Source organism: Eptesicus fuscus, chromosome 21, assembly GCF_027574615.1.
Source record: "Eptesicus fuscus isolate TK198812 chromosome 21, DD_ASM_mEF_20220401, whole genome shotgun sequence".
NCBI lineage: Eukaryota > Metazoa > Chordata > Mammalia > Chiroptera > Vespertilionidae > Eptesicus > Eptesicus fuscus.
This window is the reverse complement of record NC_072493.1, coordinates 34,639,274-34,659,166: the sequence shown is the minus strand read 5'-3', so window position 1 is coordinate 34,659,166 and position 19,893 is coordinate 34,639,274. Positions and strand designations below refer to the sequence as shown.

The 19,893-nt window shown below is 56.6% G+C and overlaps 1 protein-coding gene across 6 annotated transcripts in view; it reads right to left on the bottom strand.

Moving 5' to 3' along the window:
* The window catches only part of BCAR1 (BCAR1 scaffold protein, Cas family member), a 35,301-nt gene extending 15,809 nt beyond the window's left edge, over positions 1–19,492 (bottom strand). The window contains exons 1-2 of one of the 6 annotated variants that reach the window (XM_054710451.1): positions 19,222–19,492; positions 18,389–18,465 (exon numbers count right to left, since the gene is read on the bottom strand). In XM_054710451.1, coding sequence (XP_054566426.1) covers positions 18,389–18,465; positions 19,222–19,492 — 348 coding nt within the window. Of the gene's footprint in view, positions 1–4,704; positions 4,913–18,388; positions 18,466–19,221 lie in introns of those variants that run through there. The other 5 variants (XM_054710447.1, XM_028142814.2, XM_028142813.2 and 2 more) reach the window with 5 other exon arrangements.
* Positions 19,493–19,893: the final 401 nt, after the last annotated feature.

The window sequence follows — 19,893 nt, the reverse complement described above, 5'->3', positions numbered from 1 at the left end:
TTCATGCCCCCCTACCTGGACACCCTCAGCACGGACTCCCCTCCCCTGCCAAAGCACTAGGCCTGGCCCAGGATGGGTGGGCGCCGGCAGAAATCCTCCTGGCATGTGGTGGCTGGCCCTTCCTGGGAGCAGTGTGGCTTCCCCTGAGGAAGCCAGGAATGCCCTCTGGAGCTCGCTTACCCAAGAGGGAGGAAGCAGAGGAGAACCCCAGCCAGGCTGGGTTGGTCCTCAGCTGGGCCTTGGACGCTGGTGGTCAGGCGTCTGCGAGAACTGCAACTATCTGACGAGTATTCATGTCTCCCCCACGGCTCCACCAGCTGCCGTAGGGACCTCAGATGTGCTCTGGGTATCCCCAAACCCCAAACCTGGTGGCTGGGAGTAGTGGAGAGACACGATTGATGGGTTCCCAGTGACTACAACAATGATGGCCGGTGCTGATTCTGTCAGAGGCAGGGCTCTTTTGCACCCTTCAATCATCTCTTTTAACCCTATGAGACACTGTGATTAATTACCCCCACCTTACAGACAGGGAAACGGAAGCACAGAACAGTTACTCGACTTGCCCGGCTCACAGTCAGGGAGCAACAGAAGCGGATCTGGGCTGTGTGACAATGTGGAGCTGGTGGTTCCTAGGGTAATGCTTAGGTTCATGGAAGCCAGGAGTGGAAATTTCACAGGCCTTTTGCTCCCTCCTGTTCCTCACCTCCAAAACACACAGACACACACTCTCTCTAGCCCCCAGTGCAGAGCCTCACACACAACAGTCACTTGGGAAACACTAGTTCCCTTCATACCCAGAACCATCTCAACGTGAGCCAAGTTTATTTCTGGGATATTCTGTGTGCTTGTCTCAAGGAGTCTCAATGGCCAATGGACACAGGCCCAGTGCGTGTACTGACTGCAGTCTATGCCCACTGGTCAGTGCCTGACCACCCTTTGTCCTGCCCCTGTGCTCCCAGGCGGCAAACGAGCTCTGAGAGCAGTGCCTCTTCCCTTCCCAGACATCCCCACGCTCACATCCTTGGTGGAACTCTGGGACCAGCACCGTTAGCATCACTCCCCTAATACTCCCAGGGACAACCAAGTGGCCAGAATCTGGGTTCAAGTCCTCAGTGCTCTGCCAGCAGGGAACAAATGTGGGTGAGCCCCTGTTCCAGAGCCATCCCAAGGGGAGCATGGTTCCTGCCCTGCCTACCTCAGGAGCCTGAGGCTCAACTCTATGCCTAACACTCAGCAGCCAGAGGACAGGTCTGTAGAATGAAGGATAAAAATCCACTGTCAGCAGCTCCCAGTAACAAGCCACGCCTGGCCTCGGCTGCAGTGGCAATAGCAGATGCCTTTGTGTCTAGGGCCAGCTCTGGCCGGAAGCAGGCCCCTCCCCCCCACCCTTGCTAGGGTGTCCTAGGTACTATCTCTAGGAGGCTGGGCAGAGGAGAGGTGAAAAGGGGAGGGCCCTCCTTGCTGCAGGGCATGGCCTCTGCAGCCCCCAACATACCATGGATGGTGGGAACAGGCAGGACTGAGGCCAAAGCACCAAGCCTGTGGGGTGGTATAAGGGCACAGCCAGCCCTACACCTTCTGGCAGCTTGGGAATGGTCCCCAGTCCCCTTAGAATCCTCACTACTGTCCAGCTGGCATGGCTCAGTGGTTGAGTGTTGACCTGTGAACCAGGAGGTCACAGTTCCATTCCTGGTCAGGGCACATGCTCAGGTCTTGGGCTTGATCCCCAGTGGGGGGGCGTGCAGGAGGCAGCCAATCAATGATTCTTTCTCATCATTGATGTTTCTATTTCTCTCTCCCTTTCCCTTCCTCTCTGAAATAAATAGAAACATATTAAAGAAAAAAGAATCCTCACCACTGCCACCTCTCCCAGAGACTCAGCCCAGGCTGGCAGACCCTAGACCTATACACTTGACACCCTGCTGCTCTCTTTCCCAGTCACTGGGGCCTGATGGGAGGAATCACGGTCTCTCAGCAGAGGGCTCAGCATGAGGCTGACCTTTATTTCAAGGGCAGCACCAGAGTAGGGGTAACTACTCCCAACCCCAGATTTGTCATCATGGAAGGCAGAGGCAGAAGGGACAGCCTGGAGGGGACAGCAGGGATTTCACTCCTTACAAAGCCCTGGATTCTCCACCTTGACATCTAAAACCCGGGAGATCCCTAGCCGGTTTGACTCAGTGGATAGAATGTCAGCCTGAAGGGTCCAGTGTTTGATTCCAGTCAAGGGCACGCCCGGGTTGAGGCTTGATCTCCAGTAGGGGGCGTGCAGGAGACAGCCAATCAATGATTCCCTGTCATCACTGATGTTTCTCTCTCTCCCTCCCTCTCCCTTCCTCTCTGAAATCAGTAAAAATATATTTAAAAAACCAAAACCAAAACATAAAACCCCGGAGAGCTCTGCCCACTCCAGTTCTAAATGAGAACTTTCAGCAGCCCTTCAAGCAGCACCTCTGCCTGAGCTGAAATGGAGGGGGACACGATGGCACAAAAAGTGTGGTAGTCTAGCTTAAAAATAGTACCAAATGTCCCATTTCTAGGATACACCGTGGAGATGGGATGGGAGATGGAGCCCTGCCCCTCCACCCTTTGTGCTCCTTTCACTCCAGGTCAGTACTTCACCCTGCTCCTCACCTAGAGAGGGGAGGGAGTTAGGGCCAGCCCCACCTCCTTGGAGCGAGAGCATCCTACAGCCCCTTACTTGAGGGCTAGATCCCTACCCTCCACCCCACCCTCCAAGTCTGACTCCAACACTGTTCCTCACCCCTCTGAGAAGCCTCCTGGGTATACACCTGGCTGGTCCTGGCTGTGGGCTCCTAGGGGGCAGGGATGGGAGTTCTCTAGGTCCAGGAGAAAAGGGTTGTGGAACCTCCTAAAAACACTGGGCCTTGGTCCATGTTGCTCAGTGGTTAGAGCGTTGGCCCACACACTGAAGGGTCACAGGTTTAATTCCAGGTCAAGGGCATATACCTGGGTTGCAGGTTCAATTCCCACCTGGTCTTTGGAGTGTGGCCATGCTCTGCTGGGGCCGCCACCTTAGTGGGGTCTCCCTGGCCCAGGGCTGTGCCTTGTGGCCCCTTTCTGGGACCCAATGTTTTCTTTTTGGTTTGTCTTTTTTTTTTTTTTTTTGTAATCCTCACCCAAAGATATTTTTCCATTGATTTTTATTTTATTTTATTTATATATACTTTTTTAAAAATTGATTTCAGAGAGGAAAGGAGGATAGAAACATCAATGAAGAGAGAGACTCACTGATCAGCTGCCTCCTGTACACTAGGGATCAAGCCCACAACCCCAGCATGTGCCCTGACCAGGAATCGAACAGTGACCTCCTGGTTCATAGTCACCATTGATTTTTAGAGAGAGTAGAAGTGAGGGAGAGAGAGAAAATGATACAGGGAGGGAGAGGAAGAGAGAGACATCCATGTCTCTCTCACATCAATTGGTTGCCTCCCACCTGTGCCCAACCCACTCCTGCTCCTCCAGCACAAACACACACCTGCTCTTCTAGGTCTGTCAGCCCTGTCGCCCTGACCCCCAACATCAGTTCTCCACCTGGGAAAGGAAGTGGGCACTGAGGGCACGCTCCCCAGCCTAGGCGGATGAGAAACATGCAGGGAAGCTCAGAGAGTGCCTTCCAGCCCTCACGGTAGGGGTGTGGGAAAGGAAACTCCCTCTTCTCAGGACGGATGAAGCCCCAACCTCCACTCTGGGATCCGGGATCCCAACATCTCCCCTAGCTCTAATCCGCCCACTCTCCCCGCCCATCTCCGGCCCTCAGCAAATCTGTTTCTCCGACTCCCTCCAACTGCAAGGAGAGGCTGAAAGCCTGGACTACGGACACTCAAAGAGCAGTCCGCCCCTACCCGGCGTGCCCTCGACCACGGAGGCTGGGACCCCCGGGTGGCAGTGCAGCCTTGGATCCCCATCGCTAGGATCCGGCTTCTATCACTGTTGTTTTTGGGGGTTTTTTTGCAATCAAGGTAGGTAAAGGCCAGGAAGCGTCTGTCCCCAGTCCCGGAATCCAGCGCGGGCGGGCGGGCCGGGTCGGGGTGAATCATTAACGGGCCCCAGACTGGCGCTCCTGGCACCCGACATCTCCGCAGACACCACGCACTTGCTAGCCCAAATCTCGATCCCTAACTTGGGGGGAGGGACACTCCAAAACACACAGATGGACTGACGGACGGACCACCACCATCTCCTCGTCAAGCCTACTGGAAGATCACGGTCTGAGGGACCTCGGCCCCCTCCTCATAGCCAAGGAAACTGAAGCCATGGTTCGAAGGCCCAAGGTCACCCAGAAGGCGGTGGCCGGCAGGGGGGGGGAGGGGGGGAGAGCGGGCCTCCCGCCAGCAACTTTCCCGGATCCAGGAACTTTCCTGCCGGCCAGCAGCCCCTGAGTCCAGGCCAGGGCTCCTTCCAACGCCCCCAGAGCGCGCAGGCTCTGGGATCCTCATTCATCGTCTCCAGGCGCTCGGGCCAGGGTGCGAGGTGGGTCCAGGACTTCGGACCCCAGCCTGGTTACGCCCCCGCGTAAGCTCCAGTAGCCGACGGTTCCCAGGACCCGCAGAGTCGGCAGGAAATGCCGCTCACTTAACTCTCCCATCTGGGCCTGCCCGACACAGGGCAGTCTCCTCGAAGGGGGAACGTGGACTCCAGCCGGACAGGGCATGCGTACCCCACCCCGGCCGCCACACTCACCAGGTAATTCATTGTGTCCCTCTGGGCTGCCTGGGGCCCCAGCTCCGCGCAGGGACGCATACCGAGCTGCCCGCGCCACACGCCCGCCCCGAACGTGCCACAGGCGCCCAGGTCCAGGACCGGCTGTCTCTGCCACCACGCCTGCTGCCGCTGCCGCTGCCGCCACCCGGAGCGGGGGTCCCGTCTTGCTCCGCCCGCTGCGGGCCAGCCTAGCCCGGCTCCCGGCATGCCCAGCCGTGCACGCCCATTGGCCGCTGTGGCTCCCCATGCAAATGAACTGCCTGCCCATAGGGCGCGGGCACGAGTGAAGTGCGCGGGCGCGCGCCGCCCAGTGGACCAACCCCCACGCCCTACCAGCACCAAGCTAAGCTCTAAGTGCTGCCGGCCAAATGCCAGGCTTTAAGCCTAGTACACCGATGATATTTCTTTTTCTCCATCCAAATGCACGTCTCCAACCTACACCTTTGGAGAGAATGCGCCCCTCCTCAAAGGCCTAAACCTCAAAGGCAACGCCTCCTCTTCTGGGCAGACTACGGGATTGCCCTTCTTCTCCTCTTCCTCCTCCTCCCCCTCCTCTTCCTTGTACCTCTGCAGCTCTTGAGGCTCCAGCCTCAAGTTGACTTATGCCTTCCCCGCCTACCAATCCCCGGGCATTTTACAGTGTCCTTCATGCCCTCATACGCGGAGGTAATCTGAATCTGGAGGTAAAGGGGAGGGGGTCAACCCAGCTGGCAGAAACTAATAACCACCATGGCAGGGACTCAGGTCAGGCCTACCATGTAAGAGCCCAAGGAAATGAGGCAAGGAGGTTGGTAACCCAGAGGGTGTAGAGCCTGAGCTCATCCTGTTCTACCAGACTGCTCGAGACTCCAGTCCCCATCCATGGACAAGGGGCTCACCATCTCTCAACTTCTCCACTTAATTGAATCCAGCCTCCCTAAAGCATGCTCTCCCTCCCCAACCTGCCCTAAGAGTTCTGACCTCATCCCAATCCCTTTGTCAGTCCTGTCTAGGCCTAACACACTACGCCAACAGCTCATCTGTTTCAGCAACATGGTAGGGGGTCTGCAGGTAATGAGAGAGAAGGAAGAGCCACTACCACCAGTGGGAAACTGAGTGGAAAGTGTCTTGGTTCTCATGAGTCCCCACTCCCTAGGCTGCAGGTCAGTGACTGTCACTTCACACAGAACCAGGGTGTGCTAGTCCCTGAGCTTGGTCCAGGCTTGCACAGTGGCCTACAGGGAGATCTAGGATGGACCTACTCCAGAAACCATCAGTTTGGTGTCTTATCTCTGGATCCGCAGACAGTCAACATCCTGGGCCACTTACTAAGTATGTAGACACCATCAGGCAGCTCGCAGTGCCAGGGAAGCAGTGGGGCAGACTCGGCTTTGCCCTGCAGAGAACCCTAAGGCATGGCCTATAAAAAATATATATAAAGCCAGTATGTATCCACAGCTATCCCTCCACCTGACACACACATCTGACACCCAGGCCAGGTGTACCACCATGGGCAGGCCCTCTCCTATGTGTAACGTGAAGAGGCTGAACTAAGGCAGCCCAAGTTTGGCTGGTCATGGGTCCCCTGGAAAGCTTGTTAAAAAACACATTCCCATGCTGAAACCGGTTTGGCTCAGTGGATAGAGCGTCGGCCTGCGGACTCAAGGGTCCCAGGTTCGATTCCAGTCAAGGGCATGTACCTTGGTTGCGGGCACATCCCCAGTAGGGGGTGTGCAAGAGGCAGCTGATCAATGTTCTCTCTCATCGATGTTTCTAACTCTCTATCTCTCTCTTCCTCTCTGTAAAAAATCAATTAAAAAAACAAACAAACAAAAAACACATTCCCAGGCCACTCCTCCAGAAAAAACATGTGGGGGGACCTGAGCATCTGCATTTCCTCAAAGCTTCTTGGGGAACCACCAGACAGAACTCACAGCATAAGGGATGGGTAAGGAACAGTGGGATTTGGCACAATGGGACCCAGAGTCTTCCAGGAGCAAAACAAATGGGTACCACCCTATGCCCTCCCCAAGACTGGCCCCCTCGTCACCCTCAAAACAGCCCACTTCCCCACAGAAGAAGAGCCAGCTCTCAGAGAAACAGCTCTCTAGAGCCAGCTCTCTAGGGCAGCAGTCGCCAACCGGTGGTCCACTGACCACTGGTGGTCCGTGAGGTCCAAAAGGTTAGCGATCGCTGGCCTAGGGCATCCCCTCCTGCGTATTCCCAACAGCTGTGCCCCAAAGTCAGACAAGAAGCTGTGCTCCCCCCCCAAACCCTGACCCCATTCCCAGGTTCCAAGGAGCAGATCAAAGCCAACTGGGTCATGCATGAACATTTGTCTGGAAGGCGTCCTTAGGTTTTCCCCAGGCCACCACTCCTGTGGGGTGAGAGGTGGGGGGCAGGCCTCACAGCCAAGCCTGTCCTGCAGGCAGGAGGTCTCTGCAGGGATAGGCTGGGACCCCAAAGTCCTGGCCCTCAACTCTGCCTAGATGGCTTAGGGAGAGAGGAGGTGGCTGGCTGGGAACAAGGGAACAGGAAAAAGAGACCCTCTATCTAGTCTCTGGGGCTGGATTAAAGCAGCTCCGGAGGCGGGGTTGCTGGGGGCGGGGAGGGGGGGTAGGTGGGGGAAGGGAACCCAGCTCAGGCGCAGGCATTTCAAAAATTTGCTCCTTTTCCACTTAAACTCCCTCCCCCCAGCCTCTGCCTCCCAGAATGGCATTTCCGCTTTGGAATCAAGGCCCTAGGATCTGTGCCCGACTGTACAAGGAGGGGAAGAGGAATGCCCCTTCCCAGGCCTACGTGGGAGGGACATGGAGGACAGGACCCACTGGGCAGGCTATGGTTGGGGTGTATCATGTATAGGCGAGCAGACCCTCCTGGGCTGACAGCCCCAGGACAACCTCCGTGGGGCCTGGCCAAGGCTCTACGATCACACGCTCATTTCATGCCCACAGCAATTCTGCACAACAGGCTTTACAATTGGCCCCATTTTCCAGATGAAGAGGTTAAGACCCAGTTTACAGCCCCTTTGCCCCATCCCACAGACTTCCAGCCACAGAGGGGACAGCTGGTAACCAGGGGAGGGGAGGTGGGGCTGCCAAACAGCAGTCACCCTGACTGCCTTGTGGCACCTCAGGACAGGGCAGGAAAGGAATCAAAAGGCAGGGGCACTCGGGCAGCTGAGTATTAGGGCCCATTACTACCCCCCACACACTGAGCTTCAACAGGAAGGAGAGCGGCCACTCTAATGAGGAGGAGCGTGGGGAGGTGTTGGTGCATGAAGATGCAGGAGCGCTGCCCAGGCACCAGCACTCTCCCAGACGGTTGTCAGCCACCCCAGGAGCAGCCTGGCATGTCCAGCCAGGCTGAGGATGAACTCACAGGCTGGAAGGGAACGTCACCAATCCCTCCCATTGGGGCCTGGAGTACAGCTCCCTGTACAGGGAACATGGTGGGCCCAGCACCTGGGGACACTGGTTCTCGTCAGTCCATTAAAGTGTCCACAGTGAGGGGTGAGAACAGCTGCTGATCCCAGACCCTAAGTGGGAAGAACTTGGGACCCAGCTCCCATTCTCTGGGCTTTCTCTTATTCTTCAGGTCAGACCCACAGCACTATGAACAATTCTTTTTTTTTTTTTTTTAAATATATTTTATTGATTTTTTTACAGAGAGGAAGGGAGAGGGATAGAGAGTTAGAAACATCAATGAGAGAGAAACATCGATCAGCTGCCTCCTGCACACCCCTACTGGGGATGTGCCCACAACCAAGGTACATGCCCTTGACCGGAATCGAACCCGTCCGCAGGCTGATGCTCTATCCACTGAGCCAAACCGGTTTCGGCAACAATTCTTGCTTTAGGCTCAACAATGTCTATTGCAGCATTTATAATTGTAAACAAAGGAGTGAGGCATCACCTAAATGACCAACTATAGGGGACAGGTAAGGCAACCACAGCCTCTCAATGGAATATTGTGCAGCTATAGGATGGCCTCTTTCAAAGACCAAAATCAAACAAGACCATGCTTATGACAATGGAAGAGAAGAGAGCGGGCAGCCCTTTCCCCTCCTAAAGCTTTGGTTTTCCTAGCAGCACAGAAGGTGGCTGAATGGGTCAGCGGATGGCTGACTCTCAGAGCAACAGCAGGAAAGCATTTCCTGAGACCGGAGGTGAGTGCCGCCAGCCCCAGGGACAGGAAGAAATGATATATCTGAAGGGCCACGGGGTATCGAATTCAGCCTGCCCCCTGGGCTGGCCACTCACCTTGGCAAGCTCAAAACCAGCCTTCGAGCTGGAGCCAGCTCTGCCTGGATGAGGGTGTCAAGGGACCCCAGTTGGTGGCCTGGAGAAGAGATGAGCCCAGCTGCATCAAGAACTGCCCTCTAACACACAGCCCGGACCCGGTCCTCGCTGCCACCCTGAGGGCTAGGACAGAGCTACCACTACCCAGAGGCTCAGAAAGGGGTAGGGCCTTGCCCAGCTCACACTGCCAGGAAGCAGCAGAGCTACACCCATAACCCAGCTACCCAGGCGTGTCCCCATGGAAAAGCACCCAGGTGACCCCAGACAGAGCAGAGCAGGCACTCTTAGGGCGGGTGTTAGGGCTGTCAGCCACAAAGAGCGTTCCTATCCTCCCCTGACCTTTGAGGGCGGAGTAACCAACCAGGCGTTCATTTGTCATTACAGTGGTGACTCTGACTGCAGGGAGGTGGGTGGGCCCCCACAGCCTGGAGCCAAATCTCTCCCCAGTTACCTCCACTGGGGCAGGGGGGCTCTGGTCCTCAGCCTGCCATTCCCTTCTGCATCCCCCAGGCCAGTCCCAGAGATGTGGGTGCAGGGGCAGGGCCAGGATGAAAGGTGTGAGGATGGAGTGATCAGGCGCAGGGACAAAGTGAGGGATGGGAGGGGATCTGGGTTTGGAAAGAGGACAGATTGGCCTCCCAGATCCAGGCCTGGATTCCAGAAAATCCAGTGCCCCCACCTTCCTGCACTTCCTTCCCTCCACACTCTGGCTCTTTCAAGGAACTGGAAGGAGCAGCATTCTCTCCGAATTCTTTTAACTGCTTTTCTAATTGGAAAATTAAAGCTCAGCAGGGGAACCTATAGGGAGGTGCCTGCTTCAGAAAGGGGCCCAGGGGCTCTCTACCCAACTCAGGGTGCTAACTCTGGTACCCTCAGTCCCCCTTTCTCCTCTGCAGCCCCCTCTTCCACTCTCCAGTGGGGGAACTTCCTGGGTGCTGTCAGGCAGGCGAGAACTCTCCTATCCTAATGAGAAGGTTGGGGCCTGGGTGCACTTGCCCTTCTCCTTGGCACTGGGATACACACCTGGCGTCCTCAACCTCAATACTGCCTGGAGGGAGAATCAGGCTGGCAGAAGAAACAGGGGTGGGAGAAGGCAAAGGCTGGGTCCTGGCTGAAGGAAAGGAGGGTGGGAGAAGGTGGGGCACAAAGATAAGCCCCTGTCCTCAGGGAGAAAGCTTAGCTGCTGGTGGCCACTGGGCTTGGGGTGACAGCCTGGGCAGGCAGGGACAGGGTGTGGTCAAGAGCCGGCCCCAGCCCGCCATCTGCTCTTGCTTCTCCCCATAGCAACCAGGCCAGCACATCAGGGCAGTCAGAGGGGGGTGACTTCACATGCCATCTGCTGTCCCCTCACCCCCGAGCCTGCTTCTGTAGGAGCATAGGTACCCACAGCCACAGAGACCCACGGAGACCTACAAAGACCCACAGAGATGTGCAGAGGGCAGAACAGCGCTGCCCAGCCACACAGCTGGGATAGGTGGGTCAAGGAGCCAGTATTGTCACAGGAGGGGACGACTCTGAGGGCTTGGGCAGCACTGGAGTGAGCACACACGAAGGAGTGGATACAGAGCTAAGGCAACCACGGGGAAGGCACTGCTTGTTCTCCCTCCTCAGGCCACACTGTGGAGCATACCACCTGAGCCTGCTCCACCTACAGAGAAAGGCTCCGTTCGCCCCCGGAGACAACATTAAAGATCCCAGACCCTCAGCCCGTCAAGCAGCTTTCAGAGCCTCGGTTTGTGCGTTTGTTAAGTGTAACCCAGTGGTTCCCAATGTGGGGCACACATCCACGGGGGAGGAGGGAGCAATTTGACTTTTAAGGGGGGCAATTCGAGAATAAGTTATTAAGAGTGAATTTTTTTCATTTCTTATGTTTCTAGGGGCCTCATATACAGTATATAAATATATATTGTGACATATTTATGCATTTCAGTTCTCTATTGTTTTTTGAAACTTTATTTGCTATTTTTTCATATCACTTCATATTATTATTTTTTAAACAATTTCTTAATGATTTCTTCCTCTGTCCTTCAACTGTCCTTTTGTTCTTTTATTTTTCTCTTTCATGGATGCCATGTTCTTTGGAAGCGTGTTCAGATCAAGTTAATGGCCTTTTAGGCTTCCTCCACATGAACAGGAGTTGATTTTTTAAATAATCCTATATAATAAAAGGCTAATAAGCAAAGGCAGAACAACCGAACAACCGGTTGCTATGACGTGCGCTGACCACCAGGGGGCGAGCACAGAACATGGTGGGCATCAGCCGTGGCGGGATGGTGGAGTAGGTGAGCGGGGGCGCCAGATCAAGGCAGGGTGCTGGCCGCTGTCACTGGGGGGAGCCTCTGGTGGTTACTAAAAATTCTTTGCTCCCGCGCACAGTGGTCCCACCTGGAGCTCGCACCTGCTGCCAGCTCTGACCCTGCTGGCACCCGCTGCCGGCACCGGAACCACCGCTCGAACCCACTGCCGACGCCCTACGCTGGCCCCAATTGCTCGGGGCTGTCACCGGGTGTGAGCAGAGGCTGCCGGGTATGAGCGGAGGCTGCCGGCCCTGATCACCCCTCAGGGCTTCTCGCCTCCCCCTGCTTCTGAGGGGCGATTGGATCGGGACAGCAGCCGCTGTTTGCACCTGCTGTTCGCACCCGCTGACACCTGCTGCTGGCACCAGCCCCAATCGCTCCATGCCTTCAGCAGGTATGAGCGCGGCCAGTGCTGTGAGCACATGGGAACAGAGATGGCGGGAGCAGGGCTATTAGCAGACGGGACTGGGGCCGTGGCAGGAAGGGCCATGGTGGGAGGGACCGGGTGGGGGCATGGAGGATGGGCCGAGACCCGCCCCTGGGCCCATCGCAGCCTCATGGCCCTAAGTTCCTTTCAAGGTGCACGGATTCGTGCACTGGGCCCCTAATAAGAATTATATGTCACAAGGCGGGCATCAGGATTTTAGAGATGCTTAGGTGGAGTATGGCCAAAAAAAGGTTGGGAACCACTGGTTAACACTGCCAGCAGCCCTGCCTGTCACCAGGCCACCGGACTGAGGCATGGTGCATGATGCACAGTGGTACCCTGGTGTCAGCAGCACATCCCTCTCCTGCCCATCACACACCAGCCCCACCCTGCCAGGCACCAGGGGGCAGGGGTGTTCTCCACTGAGCCCTGCTCTCCCAGCCCCTGCTCTGGTGCCCTGAGCTTCCCCTAGTCCCTGACCACAAGAACAAAACCTCAAGGGAGGCTCTGAGGTAGAATCTTTCTGCAGAGCCCTACTGCTCCAGATCCACAGCCAATGCAGGGGATGGTGGGCAGGGTCTCCCCTGGGCGTGTGGGGGTGGGGAGTGGCTGGTTGCAGGCTCTATCACATAATTAGTGTGCTGGTCATTCCTCTCACTAGGATACTGCTGCCTGGAAACGCATCCAGTTCTCTGAGAACCTACACTCCAGGCTTTGGGGGGTGTGGGGAGTGGGGAAGGCATAAACAAGGGAGCACCTGTGGTGGTCAGGGATCTGGAGGAGAACAGCAGAGAGCACAGGGATGGCAGTGAGGACTATTTTATACAAAGTGCCTGGGGCAGCGGGGAGGGCCTCTCTGAGGAGGTGGCATTTGAGTAGATGTGTAAAAATAACACAGGCATGCCAACTCCCTCAGTGTGAAGAGTAGAGCTTGAAGTGTGAGGGACACAGGGAGCGGCTCCCAAGCAATCCTTTCACCCCCCACCCGGGGGCTTCGTGAGTGGCTGGGCCTCCCAGGGTTGAAGCAGGAGCAGCCAGGAGTATCTACCTGCTGGGGTGTCCTGGCAGGCAGCCAGGGACAAAGAGGAGGGAGCACAGGAATCTGGGAAGTGGGGAGGGATTCAGTCAGCTCCCAGGAAGGCCTCCATCCTCTCCTACCTGCTGCTCTCCTAGAAGCCTCTTCCCACCAGGGTCTCTGGAGTGGAAGGGGGCCCAGGAGAAACACAGGTAACTCAAAAACATAAGGTGCTTCCCCCACAAGCAACCTGGGAAGAGGGTTTCCAAACCTAGACAGCTGGGAGGGCTGTGAACAGCAACGTGTTCACACCACTTTCTGAACAAGCACAGAGCAGGGGATCCAGGATTTGGTGGCACAAACTCCCTGGCCAGGCCTCAAGGCACACATAAGTGGACATCAGGTTTTGTAAAATACTGACAACACTAGTGTTTCAGGACTTAAAGATACACAGCATACAAAAACTAGAGGCAGATATTGATCAGCAAGAGAATGGACAAATATATAAATTCATATTCATAAATGGAACACGACTGGAATAGGTGCATCAGGGAGCCAGCAACAAAAGAGAACTTCTAGCCGAAACCGGTTTGGCTCAGTAGATAGAGCGTCGGCTGTGGACTGAAAGGTCCCAGGTTCGATTCCAGTCAAGGGCATGTACATTGGTTGCGGGCACATCCCCGGTGGGGGGTGTGCAAGAGACAGCTGGTCGATGTTTCTCTCTCATCGATGTTTCTAGCTCTCTGTTCCTCTCCTTTCCTCTCTGTAAAAAATCAATAAAATATATTTAAAAAAAAAAAAAAAAGAGAGAACTTCTACACAACACATGGATGAAAATCTCAAAACCATTATGCTGAATGAAAGAAGCCAGACTCCAAAGAGTACATACTACTACTATATATGCTTCCACTTATATAAAGTTCAAGATCAGGTGAATCTAAGCCATGATGCGAGAAATCAGAATACTGGTCACCTTACAGGGGATGGGGGACACTTGACTATAAAGGGATACTTACAGCCCTGGTTAGTGTGGCTCAGTTAGTTGGAGCATTGTTGAATACTACAAAAGGTTGCGGGTTCAATTCCCAGTCAGGGCACAGGTCTAAGTTTCAGATCTGATCCGACGGGACGTGTACGATGTTTCTCTCTCTCTCTCTCCAAAATCAGTAAGCATGTCCTCAGGTGAGGATTTTAAAAAAGGGATACTTGCAAACTTTCTGAGATGATGGAGACATTATCTTGATTTGATTTGATGGTTACATGGGGTCTACATTAGTCAAAATTCATCCAACTGTATAACTAACATATGTCCATTTCACTACATGGAAAATCTACCTTGGTACAAGAGTTTCAACTGGTAAAAACAAAACAAAGCACAGAGGAAAAAATACATAGTATTAAGGATACCAAAAATAGGTAATGCAATCCTGAACCCATCTGACTGCCAGGGAGCTTAAAGTTAAATTCCCCATACACTACACAGGTTCTGGATCTTTTGATGACCCCAGACTATTTGTGTCCTTCACTATAATCTGCTTCAGATCCTTCTTGGAACTTGGTGGGTTTTAAATAATATAAAATGACTGAAAAGCCTTCTCAGCCTCTAATCCCCCTTATAAAAGGGATTTATCTTAGAGCCAAACCTTGTGACCATCTCTCCTGCCAGAATGGTCATCCATTGCCACCTCTCCTGAGGTCCCCAACATGTCCCCGCCATTTTCCTTTTCTTGAAGAGGGGACACTTGCCCAGCAAACAGTGACTAAGAGTAAGCTGAAGAAACGATGGGTTTGAGGAGGATGCAGGCAAAGCAAGCAGCTGTAAGGAAGCCAGGTCTAGGCTGGGGAGGACAATGAGCACAGAGAGGGAAGGGGACAGGCGCAGGTGCAGCGGATCTTAGGGAGCACAAACTTATGTCCAGGGTGGGAAGTGGGGGTCAGTAGGTGCCACCATCACAGCCTGGCGGCCCACCTGCCTCACCTGCAGGCATGAGCCCCTCCATTAAGGTACTGGAACCCACTTCACAGGTGCTCTCCTTCCCACCAAGGGCCCTCCCCCCCTCTTACTGCAGGTTGCTGCAGACCACATTTGAGGACAGGCCTGCACCTCCCCGGTGGCTTGCACCGCCTGCAACCCCGAGCCTACTCCTGGAGCACTCAGGGCAGGCCATCCACCTGCAGTTCACTCTGTCGGTGGGGTGAGATCAAGCAAGGCCCACTCATGGCTTATCCAGGGCTCAAAAGGCAGGGGTCCTGCAGGCAGGTGGGGGCAGCGGAGAGGCCAGGGTCATCCCACCACTAAGGCCTTGGTGAGAACCACACCGACCATAAAGAAAGGGGCACTGGAGGCAAACTGGGGCAGGCCATGTAGAATCGTGCTGGAGCCAGGAGTGGATCTTGATCACTGCACCAGCCAGCAGGGCGGAATAAAGATGATAACCTCAACAACAGTAGCTGCTATGACTGATTAGCCTCTTAGTAAGTGCTCTCTGCAATCCTTGCCAAGTTCTCACAAAACCCCAAGAGCTCAGCGCAGTTCACGTCTCCATAATACAGAGGAGACACAGGCTCAGAAACTCACTCGTATAGATGACCCAGCACCATTCATTCTAGAGCTCTTGCCCTCAAGCCACCGAACAGCCTCCCCAACTAGAGCAACCTCTCTGGGAACCACACTCAGCCTTCCTAACAAGGCTTCCAGGACAGCAGCTGACATGGCAGCTCTCTACAAGGACACAGCCACCTGTCTGTGGGGACTCCTCAGTGCTCCCAAGACCACATCCTTGGCAGGCAGTCAGGGCAAACTGGGGCAGAGGCAGAGAGAGAGGAGCTGAGCAGGCCTGGATCCTACCCAAAGGAAGCCTGCAGTCTGGTGAGGGAACCTGACAGCAACCAAATAACCCCAACAATAAAGGCACAATCACAGATGGGGTCCCGGAGGGCTTCCCAGGGCAACGCCCTCAGCCTGAGCACTCAAGAGTGAGCAGGGCGACCTGGTAAGCAAGGCAGCAGCTGGAGATCACTCCCCGCAGAGGTAGGGCCGCGCAGAGCCAAGGCCGGGTGGGAAGAGGGGATGTGGCAGGAAGGGCATGCCTTGTGCTTTGGAGCCTGAATGAGGACTTTGGACCTGGACATTGCCTCTTCCCACTGTCCTCTTCTGAGCCACCCTACCAGCCTCCAGTTGTCCACAGCCTGGCTGTCCAGGCCAGTGCCTTCTCACTCCCTGGCCAGCTCCCAAATCACAGCACTGGCTGGCACAGAGCCAGGCACAAGGGGCCCCGGATCGCTGGCAGAGGTTCAACCAGGTGCCATGCCTGGCCCACTGATCTCCATCGACCACTCCTGGGGCTGCACAGGGCTAGACCCACCCTGCGGCACAGCCCTGGGCAAGCTGCTTAGTCTCCCAGGGGTGCCGAAGGGGTTACACAAACTCATGCTTGGAAAGCCACAAGCAGAGGGTCGCTCTCTCAGCAGACTTGGCCTCTGTGGACAGCTCAACAAGCCACAATCCCCACAATTAGAGAGGCCACGCAGGATGATGCTCACTTTCTAGCGCTGGATACTGCCAAACTTTGTTCCCACCCTGGCTCTGTCTCTCAGTGGCCATGCGACCCTGGCAAGACGCAGGTCCTGCCTGAGCCTGTGAAGCCCTGAGCCCAGCACCTGGCACACAGGTCACTCTCCACACGTCAGCACCTTCACTCCTTCAAAGAACCCATCCCTCAATAAAGGAACAGAGGAGGAGCTGGAATGGATGAGCCCATTTCACAGGCAGGAAACACGAGTCAGGAACAGACAGCAGGGAATTTCTCTACAAGCTGGAAGTTGGCCTCTCGCCCTCTCACCAGACAGTGCCAGGGGGCAGCCAGCACCTTGTCACTCCTGCCAGTGCCTGCCAGAGGGTCTGAGGTGGGTGGCACAGCAGTTTTCCTTTCAAATGCTTCCTGCCTACCCAGAGGCAAGAGACCAGCCTGGGGTACCCGGTGGCCATGCTGAAGAGGAAGGCAGATGTCAGAGCCCAAGCCAGAAGTGTCTCCAGGTGGAGTTCAGAGCCCAGGAAGGAGCACTCACAGAGAGTCAGAAGGACCCTGTGTGCCTTCCCCTCTCTGGGACCCAGACCCTGTGCAGGTCCAATGACAGTGAGACCAGCTGACCCCTGGAGGGTCCTCCTGCTCTCACACTCAGTAGGTCACTCCTGGCTCAACCTAGGCCGTCCCAGCCTCTTCTCTCCCCATCATCACCTCCCAGTTCATTCTGAAGCGTCTTGTAATTTCCGTGGGCCAAAGTGCCTGCGTCAGCCATCCAGGAAAAGACTGCCCAAATGAACGGGTGTGCTTAAAACCCAAATGTGTCCATGAGTACCACATGGGAAGTCACCATTCTGGGCTCCAAGAGCAGGGCTTGAGCAAGCTGCTTGCCTGGAAGCCTTCAAGGGGCCTCACCACTTAGCAGCACATGAAAGCAATTTTCCGAACATTTCATGGTTGCTCCAAAAATGAATTTCTCCTCCCAGCTTCCACATTTCCCAAGGCCCCAGGACAGAGCCAGGGTGATCTGACAGCCCTGCCACATAGGGGACAGAGGGTGAGACCTCTGCCAACCCCTGCAGAGTCCCTGGGGGCTGTGGCTGCAGGCAGGAGGGTGGGAAGCGATTTGGAGCTGGCAACAGTGTGGACAGGCCAAGCAGACCTTGGCTGCAGGTCTTCACAGCGGTGCCCACAGCAGTGCCGGTCTATCCAAGTCAGAACCAGGCCCTGGGCTTCCTGCCATCCCTCTCTTGTTACAGATGCGTCCACTGAGGTACGCAGCCCAGGAAGGCTGCCCAAACTCCTGTAAGGCAAGGGGTCTGGGTGCCATCCTCTGCTGTGACTGTGGACAACTAAACCAAATCAAGGGCAGACCTTCCAAATGGAGGCCCATCCAGGCTCTGAGTGACCCAAGTCCCATTCCATAAGACCTAGGCCCTCAAACAGGCTCAGGTGGTCTGCCTGGTCCCTCCGGCCAGCGCCCACAGGGTCAGGGCAGGGCCCCAGAAAAGATCCAGAGCCTTGCAGGAAAGCAGAGCAGGAGAGAAGGGCTTGGCAGGCATTTTCCGTCTTTCTTTCTTTCGACGAGGCAATTATGCTCTGAACCAGAATAAATTGGGGGTGGGGGTATTCACATCAGCACTGTCTGGAAGCCCTAATTTTTTCATCTGCAACTCTGCATTACCACTTCTGGAGGCGGGCAGGAGTTGGGATCTTTAATTCCATAATAACAATGCTTTGCACTTACACAGCATCTCTCCTCCAGTAATCTCTATGGTGGTTAATTACGAGGCCACTTGCCCTGCCAGGAAGCCCCAACTGTCTGCTTCACCATAAGGACGGGGTCCCCCAGCTGAGGGGCAGTCCCAGAAACAAGGCCAGGTGAACAGGCATTCCGGCCCACTGCCCCATGCTGTCAGAGGGAAAAGCCCTGATTCCTCAGGGAAACAATGGCTGGAGGCCACAGCTTTCCAGCCTGCAGACAGCACCCCTTCTGTGGAGGACTCTGGGTGTTGGCCCCACCTCAGCCTGTCCATCTGTAAAGCAGGCCGGGGCCTGCACCTGGGCCGGGTGCCTGGGGGTGGCTAGCATCACTTGCCACCTTCAAAAGGGGGGGGGGCGGGGAGGGGGGGGGCAGATGCTTCCAGATGCGCTGGCCTGAGTGTGAAGCTTCGGCCTGGAGGCTGCCCAAGCTCGCCTGCTGGGCCAGGAAGAGGGAGTGTCAGGAGAGAAGAGGAGCCCCCAAGGTGGGGAGGGAGGAAGGGAACTGGCCCTACGCCCTTGGGGTTCAGCGGCAGAGGAGAACTTCCCGGGAAAGTGAGCGCATCAGCCGTTGGGGGGGGGGGGGGGGGGGGCGGGGAGGCCGGCGGCAGGGCGGCAGGGCGGGAGGGGGGCGGCTGGCACAGAACCCCACCCAGCCAAGCCGTCCGGGGGGACCTGTGTCTCGGGAGAGGTTCAGGCCGGCGCCAGGCCTGACCATCCCGGGAGGTCCCCGGAGCACAGGAGGGCAGCCATCCCTGGGGGACACCACAGACCCCCCCCTCACCGGCCCCCACGGTCCTGGAGTGGGGCTCCCGAGTGCCACAGACCTCTCCCCACGGGCCTGGCCTCCTGGTGGGAGTCCTGGGGGGTGGGGGTGGGGGCAGCACGGGCTCCTCCTGACCCAGCTGTCTCAGGGATCTCCGGGGGCCAACAAAGACCCTATTAACCCGGCCGCCTGGGGCTCTCCCGAGGGCACAGCACGTACCCACGGGCCGGCTCTCCAGGAGGAGGATGGAAAGAAAGGCAGGGACAGAGAGGCCGGCTTGGGGAGCCGCCCCAAGGTGCCCCCACACCCCGTCCAAGAAAGCCCGAGTCGGAGCAGCCCCCCGGCCGGGAGCCCCGCGCATTAGGCCCGCCGCGGGCGGCGCGGGGTCGCAGGCCGGTCCGGGCCGCCGCGGGGTCCGGTACTCACCGGCACGGACATCTTGGCCGCCCTCCCGGGCCGGGGTGGGCAGCGGGGCCGGGGGCAGCGGCGCCGGCAGGCTGCGGGTCCGGTCCGCCCGCCGCTCACAGCGCCGCCGCGGGGTCCGGCTCTCTGGGTGCCCGGGGGTCCTGCGCGCTCCCGGCGGCCGGACGGTCCGGCGGCTCCAGCCCACGCAGCGCATGCGCCTCGCGTGCCACACCCCTCCTCCCGGCTCCTCCGCCAGGGCCGTGTTAAAGGCAAGGACCACAGACCCCGGCATTTTTCTGTCGGCCCAACGAGGCTCAGAGGCTCGGTCACCACCCTTTACCCACCTTTCACTTCGCAAGTCATTTCCAATCGCACCGTCTCCTCTTCGCCCACCCGGTTCTGGAGGTCAGAACCCTCACCCCCCACATTGCCCAGCCCAGGGTACTGGGCGCCTGCCGGGTGGTCTGGCCGGGCTCCCAGTCCTTGTATATGTCAGCAGAGCTGGGCTCCTAGAAACCCTTCTCACCGCCCCAGCTGAGAGCCCAGAGACCCAGGTAACCCCCACCGGCCACCCAGGGCCCTTCTGCCTGCTCTGGGCTCCCCGCAAGTCCCTCGCCCAGGGACTGTGTGGGGAGGATAAGTGAGCACCAAGGTCAAGGTTCCGGTGGCCAGGGCAGTGTCTGGGAAGGTCAG